At 37.3% G+C, this 16,069-nt stretch overlaps 1 protein-coding gene across 1 annotated transcript in view; it reads right to left on the reverse strand.

The window, feature by feature from the left end:
* Positions 1–16,069, reverse strand: part of NDUFS4 (NADH:ubiquinone oxidoreductase subunit S4) — a 108,971-nt gene that overhangs the window by 8,804 nt on the left and 84,098 nt on the right. Inside the window, exons 3-4 of the mRNA XM_057743647.1 lie at positions 15,819–15,991; positions 8,351–8,424 (exon numbers count right to left, since the gene is read on the reverse strand). Of these exons, the coding sequence (XP_057599630.1) occupies positions 8,351–8,424; positions 15,819–15,991 (247 nt within the window). The remainder of the gene's footprint in view (positions 1–8,350; positions 8,425–15,818; positions 15,992–16,069) is intronic.

Raw genomic sequence — 16,069 nt, forward strand, 5'->3', positions numbered from 1 at the left:
ATCTTATTCTCCCTACGTGATTCCTACAGAATTCAAGACCTCTGGTTTAATGCTCTTATTTTCATGATAATACAGTTATATGTACATTTCAGTAACACTATGTCTTCCTTTTCATTAGAACATAATTGGAAACAATGGTTATGCAACCAAGGCCTTACCTGGAAAGACATATTTGAGGATGATGCTCATTGACTCAGGTATGACCAGACATTTCTAAGGAACTAAAGTTGACTTTATGGAGCCAATGCTTTCAAAGTCCTTCCAGGGCACCGGGGCTTACAAAGTTCCCTCAGGTATTAAGGAACCTTAGAATATTTGGGGGGCCTTGAGAAAGGCGAAATTTGCCCAATTTAATAGGTATTGCAGGAGAAATCTGGTGGCAAGTTATTGGCTTGGCTTTCTAGTCTCAAAAGGCTTTTGAAAAATCCAGTTTGAGATTCCTTATGAAATTTTCAGCAAAGCAAACTTAAGAAAGCTTATGTGGTAAAGAGCAGAATATGCCACTCCAAAATATACCTCTTCTGCAATAAGGATTATCTTGAGCTGGTTATTTTAAAGAAACAGTAAACACAGGAAATCTTTGAAAACAGAGAAGTTGCCCTTTTCTGAGGTTTACATTTACATTTATAAGGGAAATTTCCATTTGTAAGGTGTCTCCCAGTAGCAGGAGGAGAAGGGATGACTAAAACTCTAGAAACTTATTAATGGAGAAGGTTTGAACTTAAATCTGCATAACAACCACACCCTTGTTTATGATACTCTGCCCATAACCTCCCATAACTCACTCCCCACCCACAATATCTCTTAACTGGAGACAGTATTTAAAGACTAAGAATTAAATTGACATCAGATAGATGAACAGGAGAAAATCTAACAAAAGTTTAATAACATATATACATAGGAGAGACCCAGGAGAACTAAATGATTCATCAAAATTACCAAAGCCCTCACCTTAAATACCATCCTCAGCTAAAGACAAAAGAGAACACTGAGGGTAGGGAGAGTCAATTCTGTGAGATCACCAGGAAGAGAACAGTAAACAAGGGTGAAACTGTTATGCAGATTTAAGTCATTTTCTTCTCCACTGATAAGAGTTTCCAGAGATAAGGTCATCCCCCTCTTTCAGGTACATCCAGGGAGATACTCTTACAAATGGAGATTTCCATTATAAATGTTTCTTACAAAAGGGTAACTCCTACTTTGTTTTCAGAGTTTTCCCCAAGTCTGCAGTTTCTTAGAAAATAATCAGCTTAAAGTAATTAATATGCCAAAGAAACATATTTTGGGGTGGCAAATTCTGCTCCCCAACAGAGTAAACTAAATCCTTTGACAAGCATTTTATGAGAGTCATATGAGTCCTTCTTTTGTTTTGAAAGTTGTCTTTTTAATAGATATATGGATGTGAGGTTGAGGTTGAGACCGTCATTACAAGGTCTGAGTTAGGTGGAAAGCCAGACCTTGCTGATGGTGTCTACTTCTGGGGTCATTCTACATTCTGGGCTGCAACTCGAATTACCTCTTTATTTTCCTGAGTCCAGGGCCTAACCTGTCTGCTTCCTGGGATGCTTCTACCTTCTATTACCTCAGAGGTGGGTTTTCCTCCCCAACAGACCACTATAGCAGCTTAACGGCTCTCTTGTCCTATTCCTGAAGGAAGCCCTCCTTTATTTTGAGAATTTCAAAGAGTTTTTACAGCTAACAACAATGAGAAAACCACAGGGGGTAAAATGACATACCAGAGGAAAGTCACAAAGTTTCAAATCAGATCAAACGGGGGGGGGGGGGGGGCACTTCTAGGGGAGAGCCACTTCTACTTTCATTAGCATATAAATGGTAGTAGATTCCCAGCTTTCTATGGAAATTTTCCACAGCTTCCACCTCCTCTCTCAAGGATGCAGCTTCCTTCTCCTCCCCCACCCTTTGACTCCAGCTTGAAGCAAGAAAAGACAAAAGCCACATGGGTGAGAAAGGTGGGTCTTTTCAGTACACAAAGAACTAAAATAAGGTTCATCTACATTTCAGAGGAAACCTCAGATAACCTTTCTTTGTAAAAAGAAAAAGTATCTTTGAAGAGTTCCTCTGGAATATATGCTGAGTTCAAAGGGAGATCTTTAGGATGAGGCTCTGGAGTTAAAACCAAAAGACATAGGGGTATTTGTAATTTACTTTGTGTATGTTGGGGGAGGGAGAAGTAAGAGGTGGGGAGCAGAGGGAAAAAGAAGCCATGGGAAAGCATTCAATCTTTTCTATCCCACTCCCCAGTTCACAGAACCAGACTTTCACAGGAAGTGAGGTTTGGTGAGAAGAGAGACTTAGGCTAAAAAGAGGAGCGCAGGGGTAGCTGCTGGAATTAGCAACAGCAGGAGAAAGAAAACGTTTAGTCTCAGAGATGAGGGCATCCTTAGGTAAAAAAGGCGGACTCACACAATGCCTTATTTGATTCAGAAACTGAAAATGGGTGATTAACCACGGTTTTATGATGTAGTACAGGTCTCTTATAGCTATTTTACTTCACTATTATATGTAATATAAGAGCTTACACTTATCCTTGATTGATACCGGGTAAGAGTCTCTGAAGAACAGAACAGCATTTCTTTTTTTAAAAAATAAAAAAAAATTTATTTTATTTTTTGGCCGCACAGTATAGCTTGTGGGATCTTAGTTTCCCAACCAGGGATTGAACCTGGGCCCTTAGCAGTGACGGACCACCAGGGAATTCCCTGCATTCGTTAAGTAATAAAATGTGAACTTTTCAAAGTTAGGTAAGGCTTTCCTTTTTTTTATTTTCACTATAGAATATACATTAATGAAATATTTAGAATATGTATATAATGTATGTCTTACATAGCTTGAAGTATTCTAGATTAGCAGTGTCCAATAGAAACATAATGTGAACCATACATATAATTTTAAATTATCTAGGAGCAACATTAAAGACTTAGCTGTTTCTTTTTAGTCATTTTTTTAAACCATTTATTTTCCTACCCCAATACATATCTGAAATATTATAATTTTAATAGGCAATCAATATAAAAATTATTAGAGATATTTAATGCTTTTTTATACTAAGTCTTTGAAATCCAATGTATATTTTACACTTAACAGCACACCTCAATTCAAACTGAACACATTTCAAATGCTACACAGCCACATGTGCCTACCATACTGGTGGACAGTGCAGATCTAGACGGCTGATTTTTTAAGATATACCAGCAGCGTACTATCATGGAAAAAACACTGGACTTGGAACCTAGAAACTTGGGCCCAGCAGCTGGCAGCTATGTGATGGATACTGTTCTTGTTTAATAAAACAAGACTTCTCTAGGTCTCAGTATCCTTTAAAAAGAAAAGTTTAGAACAAATAACATACAGCTTGAAAATAACTCAAGTTATGAAATTTTCATCTTAAGTACACTGGAATATACTTCAGGGTACTACCTCTTAAAATAAACTAAGGATAAGCTTCAAATTACCTTGACAGAAAAACATCGGTTGCATTTTATAAACACAACTTCTTAATTTTCTTTTTTCAGGTTTCTACTTAGAGGAAATTAACAGGTCTTCTAAGAGACAGAACAAGCAGCCAAATTGTGATTTAAGGCAAAGTTTAAAACATGATCTGGAGAATAATTATAACATCACTAAAGGTGTACTGTTCAAATTTACCAATTTTTATTGAGCACACTGAAAGATGAAGATGAATGGGACTGGGTGTTTTCCCTGGTAGGTGCTTATAATTCAGTAAGCAGGGTAAAATATTACAGTATGAGTAAAAGGACTATGCCTTACTGATGATCCCCAGAACCTAGCCGCCACTGCTGGCACACGACAGGGTGCTCAACATATGTATGACTGAATGCAATACAAAAGAAGTAAAATACAATACCATACTGTAAGAGGCATAAGACAGGAACAAATTAGTGTGGAAGTTAAAAGGAAGAGAGCACATCTATTTGGAGGTGTGAGACGGAGGTGGGAAAGGGAAATAAGAAAAGGGATCAGAAAGGAGATAACATATAAAATGTATTTTGAAGACCAGGCTGGAGCTCACCGGCAGGGAAAAAAGAGGAGAAAAGGACGAGGGAGGGTGAGGGGGGAGTCGAGGGAGGGAGGGACTACGGGGATATGTGTATAAAAACAGATGATTGAACTTGGTGTACCGCCCCCCCCCCCAAAAAAAAACGCTAATAAATACACACAGTGCTCAAAAAAAAAAAAAAAAAAAAAAGAGGAGAAAAGGAACAGAATGAGGAAGAGGTTGTAGCAGGAAGAAAGTAAAGCAGGCTTGAGGATAAAGGCAGGAAGAAGAGTTGAGGCATATAAGATAAAGTTAGATTAGTACCTGAGTGATAAGTTATTGCTTATATTGTGAAGAACTTGAATTATCAGTTGAGAAATATCTCTATTAAGCATAGGCATTTCAAAGTGTCTGAATAAGGAGTAATCTAGATTTATAGAAATGTCAGAGAAGAAAGGGTCTCAATGTTGAGGGAGTACATGTAATTGTTTAGACCAAGGGTCAGTAAATATTTTCTGTAAATGGCCAAATAGAAAATATTTTTAGACTTTGGGGGCCACATGGTCTCTATTACAACTATTTAATTCTACTACTAGAGCTGAAAATTGGTCACAGACACTACATAAATGAATATAACTGTGTTCAAATAAAACTTGCTCACTGGCTTCTGAGTATGTGGCCTTGTTAACCTTACCTAATATCCCTAAAACCTCAGCTTCCTCGAACTAGAAAATGGGAATAACTATTCTTGCTTTGTAGAGTCTTTGTGAGAATTTAAATTAGAATGAAAAGCACTTAGCATACTTACTAGCTCATGACTTAGTGTTTATGAATGTGAGCTTTTGTTATGATGTTACCCATTAACTGAGTCTGAAACATAAGCCTTAAAAATGTTTTCTAGAAGGCAACTGAATCTGTAAATCTTGTTCTTCAGTGTACTGATATTCCAGAGTACAATCTTTTGTGTCAACGAAAATGATGGTCATGACTTTTTTAGAAAACCATTTAAAGGTAAGGGAAATTAGAAAGGTAAGAAGGAGATGAAAGGTAGGTTGTTTATTTTCAGAATAGTCCCTTAGTATGGAAATTATTTTTTGTTTGTGGTCGTTTTACCCTAACCTTCTATTTCTAGACACTATTTTAATGCTCATAACTGGACTGCCAGATTTTACTATCAACACAGAATTATCTATATCAACAAAAACAAATGTTTCCTTCTAGAGCATCTGATGAATAAGGCACTGGATTAGACAGTAAAGAAATAAAGATACATATGAGCTGGTTCATGAGCTTGACATCCTGAAGTCTATAGCTTCTGAGCATTACTCCAATTTATTTCAAAGATGAAGAAACATGTTTATCAAAGGCTAAAGTATAGTGAGGGACTTCCTAGGTGGCGCAGTGGTTAAGAATCCGCCTGCCAATGCAGGGGACGTGGGTTTGAGCCCTGCTCCAGGAAGATCCCACATGCCGTGGAGCAACTAAGCCCCTGCGCCACAACTATTACGGCTGCACTTAAAGCCCGTGAGCCACAACTATTGAGCCTGTGTGCCGCAACTACTGAAGCCCCTGTGCCTAGGGCCTGTGCTCTCTGCAACAAGAGAAGCCACAGCAATGAGGAGCCCATGCACCACAACGAAGAGTAGCCCCCTCGCCACAACTAGACATTGCCCGTGTGCAGCAGTGAAGACCCCAACACGGCCAATTAATTAAAATTAGAATAAAGTATAGTGAAACATGACTTGCTCATGCTCTCCTGGGGGTCAGAAAATTATAGAATGAGAATCCTAGTTTCTAGCCTCTTAATCCAATAGTCTTTACATGTTAGAGCTTCTGAACTGTTTCTTTTTAATGCCTTAATGTACCACAACACTGGTTCACATAACCTTCAATAGCACTAGCTCACAACAAAACGATGTCTGGTGTGGAGGGGAAGGGGGCATCCATGTGTATGGACCCACCAAAGAGAGCAAAATCAGAACAGAGGGGATGCTGGGCAATTTGGGAAAAATCCTCCACCCCAGGATTCTGTACCACTTAATCGTGTTTGTTCAGATTTGCTGCCACAATAGCTATAGAAATAGAACCCATCTATTTAAAGACATATAATGCTAAATGTTAAATAAATGAGGAATAATCATTGAGGACGTCCCCAGAAGATGAAAGTGGCTCCAAATTCTTGAGTAGAGGAAAATATTTTAGAAGTCAATTTCACCAGATAACAAGTGTCCGTTATATAGGTTGTGTGTTAGGTACATACTGGAAACAAAACAGTGAGTGAGATCAATATAACTCTGGCTACCTAGCAGGTTAGAATTCCTGATCCACAGTTTTTCTGTTTTTGTTTTATATTTTATTCTGGCCGTGCCACGTGGCTTGTAGGATCTCAGTTCTCCAACCAGAGATTGAACCCAGGCCATGGCAGTGAAAGTGCCAAATCCTAACTACTCAACCACCAGGGAACTCCTGTGATCCACTGTTAGCTTACAGTTTTATAAGGTAATATCCTCTAAACTTTTTCAAGTTTTACTGTCTATTAACTTTGATAATGTTCCTCAATTTTCACTGTGGTGTGGGGGCTAGAAATCAGAGTGGAAAGGCACTTGATTTTAACAGCCGCAGTGGGTTAGTTCACACCTGCAATTCACAGGGCAACTATAGTCATGCAGTCCTTGTGCCCACTCAGAGATGAGTTTAATTAGATTTCCTGTCATTAAACTCATATTACAGACATTTTTGAGGTGTCAGACATGAAATATGGTAGGCTGCAAAGATGAAAAACATTAATAGAACTGTTGCTGATAAGCTATATTACAGTTTAATTTTAAAAGGAGCAATGTAAATGTTAAATTATAATAATATTTTAAAGACTATAACCACTTTGAGAACAATTATGTAATTCAGAAATTTGGAAGTTGCCAAGAAAGTATTAATAAGGAATTGAAATCTTTTTTTTAATTTTAAAAGTCTACTACTAAGAAAATAAACTGATATACTATTATATACTTACTTAACTATGTTCTAAGCACTTTAATTAATTCAACCCTCACAACAATTTCCATTGTACTTCCATTTCCTCCTGTACAAAGTCATACAAATAGAGATCTGATATGGACTCAAACCCAGGCAATTTGGCTTCAGACTCTTAATCATGAGGTACATAATATGAATTTAGGATGAAGAGCAAATATTTCAGATAATAATAATCTCTATAGTGCTTTCACATTTATATCAAATATGTCAGATAACACTAATAATCTTTTTACACTTATGTATGGCCTTATAGTAGCAACATACTTAAACTGACATTATCTCATTCAAACAGACAGCTCAATTAGATTCAAATTCAATTTGATCAACTAGAACAACAGAATGCGTTAGGTATGAATGCACAGCAGTGCATTTAAATCCAAGAGAGAAACAGCAGAAGTAACAGATGGAGGGAGGTAACGGACAGCACTAATAGTTACCAACTGCCTATTATGTATCAAGGACTGGACTAAGTACACCTTAAGATAAGTACCATTACTTCAACAACAAAGAAACATTAAATCCATGATGAAATTAATCCACAATCATGTAGCTCCAAGTGGCATAAAAACGATTAGAATTCCAAATGGTCTGCCTCCAAAGCCTCCTTGCACTACTCTGTTGCATGGCTTAACAGCAGAAAACGAGAAAAAAAGATGTTGATAGAAGACCAACACAGGCCAATAGTTTGAGGTGGCTACAATAGTTTTGAGGTATAATACACTCTTGCACTGTATTAATGTAATTGTAGAGATGAGATTATGCTTGGTACCAGACCCAACATGTCAATAAAAAGGGCAGATGTAGACATCTAGGCTTACATGACATTTTAGAGGAAATATGATAATAACTATTTTCAAATAACTGGAAAGCCGTCAGGTAGAGGGACAGACATGAGATTTTGCTCTACGTAAGAAAATAATAAACAGATGTCAAAACTGAAATAGGCTGCCTTAGGAGATGTTTAATTGGAGTTTAAAAACTGAATGTTAGTGATTTTGCAGAGGGATTCATAAACAAGATAGGAGTTGGACAAGTAGTTTTATTCCCTGCCTCTACTTCAAATTTAGAGGAGTTTGACTTCTATATGTTATACGTGCATTTACTTTTAGATTTATTTTTTTGGAGAGGGTATGTTCTCATGCTGTTAAAACAAACAAAAAACCCCAAAACCACTGGATTAGATCCATTGAGAGATATCGTTCAACTTAATAGCAGCCAGGGGTATATAGAATCTGATTAAGGTTAAGAACATAAAATCACAGCTTTTGTCAAAGCAAAACAAAAATAAGCAAAACTTACCATTTTTTTCTGCAAAGGTAATGGCGTCATCTTTAGTACTGAAAGTTAGAACCATGTTGGACAAGGGATCAGCCCTGTAAGAAACAATTTTTTTTCCCATGATTTAACATTAACCTCTGGTTAAAAATGACTTCTTCTGAATAATTTCTTTAAAATTGTTAACTGAATATGTTTTTCTGTGTTAAATTTGAGAGATTTTCTAACATGTCAAATTAAAAACTTTAAAATTGCAAAGACATTCATCAATCCTTAAACTTTAAAAAAAAAGTTTAGAGTAGAATGAGAATTAGGTTTGTTTTTTTTTCTTTAAACTAACCTTATAAATTCATCAAAATTAGAAGAAGCTTGGCCAAAATGGTGGACTAGGAAGACCCTGAGCTCACCTCTTTGCACAGACACACCAAAATTACAACTATTTACACAGCAACTTTTGAGAAAAATCAGAATCTAGTGGAGAAGATCTTCTATAACTAAAGAAATAAAGAATGAACCACAATGAAACAGGTAGGAGGGGGAGACTCCTACACCTGGTGGGCTACCCACAAACAGGAGGATAATTTACAATTGCAGAGGTTCTTCCCAAGGACAATGGGTCTAAGCCCCACACTGGGTTCCCAAGCCCAGGAATCCTGCACTGGGAAAATGGGCCCCCAGAATGTTTGGCTTTAAAGGCCAATGGGGCTTACTTTCAGGAGACCCAGAGGGCTGTGGGAAATAGAGACTAACTCTTAAAAGGTTCACACAAAATCTCACATACTTTGGAATCCAGGGCAGAGGAATAATTTGAAGGCAGCCTGGGTCAGACTCAGGAGAGGCTTATCTTTGAGAGTCTCCAGGAGAGGCAGGAGGCAATTGAAGCCTAGGGATGTAGAAATCTGGCAACAGCCATTTTGGGGAGCTCATTCTACCACAGGGACAGTAGTACTGGGTAAGTGCCATTTTGGAATCCTCCCAATAGCTTATTACCACTGGAACCCCACCAGGCTGTAGGCACCAATCCTGAGACACCTCAGGCCAAGCAATTAACAGGGTGGGAACACAGCTCTACCCACCAGCAGGAAGGCTGCCTTAAGAGCTCCTGAGCCCATAGCTGCCCTGGGACACAGCCCTGTCCACCAGTGGGCCCTACAGCCAGAGACCCCAGGACCACAGCAGACCCTCAGCCTGCCATAGAGGACCCAGCCCTGGGACCCCATGGGCCCTGGCTCTGTTGACCATCAGGACAACACCAGCTCTGAGACACTGTGGGCCCCTCGGCCAGCTGTCCTGGTATCTGGTACTACCTACCAGTGGGCCAACACCAGCTCAAGAGCCCCCAGTGTTCTGTAGCCTAAAGGTCCCAAGACCCAGCTCCACCTACAAGTGAGTCAGCACTAGCTCCAGAACCCCCTGGCCTTGGTCCCACTCACCAGTGGTTCAACACTGGCTCTAGGACCCTAGGCCCTACAGCAAGAGGCCACAGGACTTGGCTTCATGCACCAGTGGGAGGACATTAGCCCCAGAATCCCCTGGGACCAGACCCTGCCCACCAGCAAGTTGTCACCAATCCCAGGCCCACAGTCTGCTTTATCAGGATCCAGCCAACACACCAGGAGGCTGACACCAGCACTGAGACACCTTGGACTACTCAACCAGCTGAACTGGAGTGCAGCCCCACTCACCATAAGGCCAGCACTAGTGTTGGGACACCACCAAAACAATGAACAAAATGGCAAAAAGTACATATATATCAATAATTACTTTAAATGTAAATGAACTAAGTACTCCAATCAAAAGACAGAGTGATTAAACAGATATTAAAAACAAGCCTCATATACATGCTGCCTACAAGAGACTCACTTCAGACCTAAAGATACACTGAAAGTAAGGTGACAGAAAAAGGTATTCTTTGGAAATGGAAATGAAAAGAGAGCTGGGGTAGCAACACTCACGAAAAAACAAAAAAAAAACCCAAAACAGACTTTAAAACAAAGACTACAAGAAGAGACAGAGAAGGATATTACATAATGATCAAGGGATCAATCCAAGAAGGAAATATAACAGTTGTAAATACATATGTGCCCAACGTAGCAGCACCTAAATATATAAAGCAAATATTAACAGACATAAAGAAGAAATTGACAGTAATACAATAACAGTCCCAGACTTTAACACCCTTTCTATCAATGAACAGATCTGCCAGAAAGAAAATAAATAAGGAAACACTGGACTTAAAATACAAACCAAATGGCCTTAATTCACACACACACACACACACACACACACACGCTCTCTCTCTCTCTCGCTCTCTCGCTCTCCAAACAAGAGCAACAGAATACAAACTCTTCTCAAGTGCACATGGAATGTTCTCCAGAATAGATCACATGCTAGGCCACAAAACAAGTCTCAGAAACTTCAGAAAATTGAAATCATATCAGTCATCTTTTCCAACCAAAATGCTATGAGACTAGAAATTAACTACAAGAAAAAAGATGCAAAAACACAAACATATGGAGGTTAAACAATAGGCTACTAAACAACAGTGATCCAAAATCTATAGGCTTCAGCTAAAGCCACTCCAGAAGGTAACTTTAAGGCAATATAAGCCAAATTCAGGGAAAAAAAACTCTCAAATAAACAACCTAACCATATACCTAACGGAACTAGAAAAAGAACAAACAAAATCCAACGTTAAAATGGACAATCTAGAAGAAATGGACAAATTCCTAGAAATGCAATCCCCTAAGACTGAACAAGAAAGATACAGAAAATACAAACAAATTACCAGTAATTAAATTGAATGGTAATTTTAAAACTCACAATAAAAGGGAGTCCAGGACCAGATGGCTTCACAGTTGAATTCTACCAAACATTTAGAAGAGTTAACACTTATCCTTCTCAAACTATTTCAAAAACTGAAGAGGGAGGAGCACTTCTGAACTCATTCTACAAGGTCAGCATCTTCCTGATACCAAAACTAGACAAAGATATCACAAAAAAAGGAAATTACAGGTCAATATCACTGATGAACACAGATGTAAAAATCTTCACCAAAATATTGGCAAACCAAAATCAATAACACATTAAAAGGTTTATCTACCATGATCAAATGGGATTTTTCCCAGTGATGCAAGGATGACTTAATATCTGCAAATCAATGTGATACACCACATTAACAAATGGACAGAAGAATAAAAACCATATGATCATCGAAATAGATGCAGAAAAAGCTTTTGATAAAATCCAACATCCATTTATGTGAAGAATTCTCCACAAAGTAGGTTTAGAGGGAACATACCTCAACATTATAAAGGCCACATAAGATAAGCCCATAGCTTTTCAATGGTGAAAAGCTGAAAGTGTTCCAAGATCAGCAACAAGTCAAGGAAGCCCACTCTCACCACTTGTATTCAACATAGTACTGAAATTCCTCACTGTAGCAATCAGACAAGAAGAAGCAATAAAAGGAATTCAAGTTGAAAAGGAAGAAGTAAAACTCACTATTTTACAGGTGACATCCATATATAGAAAATCTTAAAGACACCAGAAAGCTACAAGAGCTCATCAATAAATTTGGTTAAGTTGGAGGATACAAAATTAATACACAGAAATCTGTTGGATTTCTACACACTAATTATCAGAAAGGGAAATTAAGAAAACAGTCCCATTTATTATTGCATCAAAAAGAATAAAATACCTAGGAATAAATCTAACAAAAGAGGTAAAAGACCTGGACTTGAAAAACTATAAGACACTGATGAAAGAAACTAAAGACACAAACAGATGTAAAGATATACCATGTTTAAGGATTGGAAGAATTAATATTGTTAAAATGACCATACTACTCAAGGCAATCTACAGACTCAATGTAATCCCTATCAAAATACCAATGGCATTTTCACAATACTAGAACAGATAATTCTAAAATTTGTATGAAAACACAAAAGATCCTAAATAGCCAAAGCAACCTTGAGAAAGAAGAACAGAGCTGGAGGTATCATGCTCTCTGACTTCAGATTTTTCTACAAAGCTACAGTGATCAAAACAGTAAGGTACTGACATAAAAACAGACACATAGACCAATGGAACAGACTACAGAACCCTGAAATAAACCCATGCACTTATGGCCAGTTAATCTATGACAAACAAGGTAAGAACACACAATGGAGAAAAGACAGTCTCTTCAACAAGTGATGCTGGGAAAACTGGACAGCTACATGTAAAAGAATAAGATCAAAACATTTCCTCACACCATATACAAAAATAAACTCAAAATGGACTAAAGATCTAAATGCAAGACTAGAAACCATAAAACTCCTAGAGAAAAACATAGGCAGACACTCTTAATTCAAAGCAATATTCTTTTGGATCTATCTCCTAAGGCAAAGGAAAGAAAAGCAAAAATAAACCAATGTGAGCTAATCAAATTAAAAGCTTTCACACAAAAAACAAAACAAACAAGAAACGCTGACAAAATGAAAAGATAACCTACTGAATGTAAGAAAATATTTGCAAATGATACGACAGATACATCTAAGATATACAAACAGCTCATATAACTCAATATCATAAAAACATCCCGTCAAAAAACAGAAGACCTGAATATTTTTCCAAAGACATACAGATGGCCAATGGGCACATGAAAAGATGTTAAACATCCCTAATTATTATAGAAATGCAAATCAACACTACAGTGAGATACCACATCATACCTGTCAGAATGGCTAGCATCAAAAGGCCACAAATAACAAATGTTAGTAAGGATGTGGAGAAAAGGAAACACTTGTGCATTGACAGTGGGACTGTAAATTGGTGCAGTCACTATGGAAAATAGAGTGGCAGTTCCTCAAAAAAAAAAAAGAAAAACTAACTAAAAATAGAACTACCATATGAGCCAGCAATTCCACTCCTGGGTGTATATCCAGAAAAAAATGAAAACACTTAATTTGAAAAGATACATGCACTCCAATGTCCACAGCAGCATTATTTACAGTTGCCAAGATATGGAAGCAACCTAAATATCCCTCAACGGACGAATGGATAAAGATGATGTGGTATATATATACAATGGAATACTACTCAGCCACAAAAAAGAATGAAATTTTGCCATTTGCAACAACGTGGATGGACCCAGAGGGTATTATGCTTAGTGAAATAAATCAGACAGAGAAACACAAATACATGTATATGTTATCACTTCTATGTGGAATCTAAAAACATAAATGAATAAATAAAACAGAAATAGACTCACAGATATAAAGAACAAATTAGTAGTTACCAGTGCAGAGAGGGAAGCGGGGACAAGATAGAGGTAGAGGATTAAGAGGTACAAACTACTCTGTACTAAATATACAAGCTAGGAGGATATATTGTAGAGCACAGGGAATGCAGCCAATATTTTATAATAACTTTAAATGGAGTATAATCTATAAAAATTTGAATCACTGTTATACACCTGAAACTAATATGATATTGTACATCAACTATACCTCAATTTAAAAGATTCAGTAATAAGAAAACTGCTGTATAACTAACACTACTACTATCATTACTGCCTCCCTGTCCCAAATAGATGGCAACAATACGCACTCTTCTTAATGAACCTTCATCATTATGGAGAATACTCTTTAGAAGACATCCTACTGACAATAGTCTTTTCAGCACTTGGCCACTTTAAAAAAAATAATGCTCTAAGATCGGACATCTAATTGAGTTCTTCAAACTAGGACAGTGGTGATGTTTACAAATCTACACAGACTCTTTACAAAGTAAGCATGTAACTTCAGAAATGTCACTTTTATTAATATGTTTAGTAAAAGGTAGAGAGCACTGTTTTGCTGCAAATGTTTATTTTGACTCTCTAAGCCAAGTGTAGCATTCTGTGAAACATCATTTAGATATGTGAAAAAAAATATAGAAAAGAAGGTTCAGGAAGTAATTTGGATGCCATAAATATATGAGATATACACAGAAGAGAATACATGAGAAGCAGCTCTCACTGAAGTGAAGATTCACAAATTGTTGCTGCTGAAGTTTCTGGTCATACAAAATGGTTACTATTCTGGGACTCCCATAAGATCCCTATATGCCAGATCAACCGTCCTAAAGTTCAACTCCAAATTCACTGCCCAACTCCAAAACTTTGAAAAAAAAATGCACCCATGGTGGATCTGACCCAAGTTTGTACAGTTTTTCCCCTAAAGGTACACTCTCTAGTTCAGACAGCTAGGAGCATCAAGTACTCAAGCAGAAAGCCATAGTCTTGTTAGCACAAGAAGTCTGGAAATGGAGTTTAGTATTCCAGAAAAGCTGGAAATTTAGGAGCAAAAACAGTGAAAAGGAGGAATCCCCAGAGCAGAGACCTTCTGAACTGCACATGAATGGGCAAGGCTTTAAAACAATAGCTGAGAAGGCTGAAAGAACTGAACAGAGACTTCAGCAGCTGTCCACTTGCTATAGGGGAGACTGAGTTTGGAGTTCCACAGAGTTAGAAGGAGTTAGTAAACACCTCGTGCTTTCCATCAAAACCTCAGGAATGCCATGACTTTTTATTTTTCCACATTATGTTCCAGGATTAAAAAGAGTGGTAAAACCACAACAGACCTAACCTAATAAAATATAAAATATATCTTCCATAAGTTCAAGTTTTTCTAACAGTAATTTAACTGTCTGCTAACACAAAATTCATCACATTCCCACTGTCATTAACTATATAAGCATAAGGGATAGAGAATTAATAGATTATTGATACTTAATATAAATTGGTTTGATTATTAACTGATAACTAATGTTTCAGGGGTTAATCAGCATATTAGTACAAAGTCATACATTCACCAAAAGATACGTACAAGAATCTTCATGTCAGTATTATGCATACTAACCCCAACTGAAAACAATCCAAATGCTGTCAATAAACAGTGCAACGGATGAACCTTGTGTACAGATGAACACATTAAAAGATCATGTAACTTAAAGTGAGTAATCTTTAACATTTCAACCATTGGGTATAGACAAAGTTATTCCTTATAAATTTCTTTAGTCTCTATGAGTATGTGATTTACAACAACACTCCATATATTACATGAAACATAAAATCTAAAGATACCAAGAACACCTAAAAAACTGTGCCTATATATTATTCTGCCAAATAAAATATAATTCTACTTAAATTGCAACGTGGCAGATATTTTAAACAAAAATTATCCCAGGTACATTATCAGGAAAAGATGTTCAGTTTCATACTTTTCTAAAATGAGACGTAATCTAAACTGATAACTACTTTCAACTGGAGACTGAACACATACAATGTTCCAGGAATCTCAATAAGGAAGAAAATATTCTTGAATATCTAGCTATCTTCTCTAGTAGCAGCTTCTTTCATTCAACTAAAGGCAGTCCTGCTCTTTAACATTTAGGCCTATTCCACCACACAGAAATCTACACAGAAAAAGAGAGCTGAAAATAATATCAAATAAACCAAAGTACTCACGTTGATGCCCAACCCATCAAAGGATTTTCCCATCTCTCTCTGGTATCAAACTCCATCTTCCATTTCTTCGTGTTGTTTACTCCAGACTGCATGTTATTGCGAGCAGGAACAAAGATCCTGACTTTTCTGGTTTTGATATGCTCTTCTGGAACACCAGTTAAAGTAGTAATATCCTATGGAAAAATAAGCAAACATGTTTCTAACAGCCCACATACACTCTAATGTATTTCTGTTGCTTTTTATATCTTGAA

Source organism: Hippopotamus amphibius, chromosome 1 (assembly GCF_030028045.1).
Source record: "Hippopotamus amphibius kiboko isolate mHipAmp2 chromosome 1, mHipAmp2.hap2, whole genome shotgun sequence".
Classification (NCBI taxonomy): Eukaryota; Metazoa; Chordata; class Mammalia; order Artiodactyla; family Hippopotamidae; genus Hippopotamus; species Hippopotamus amphibius.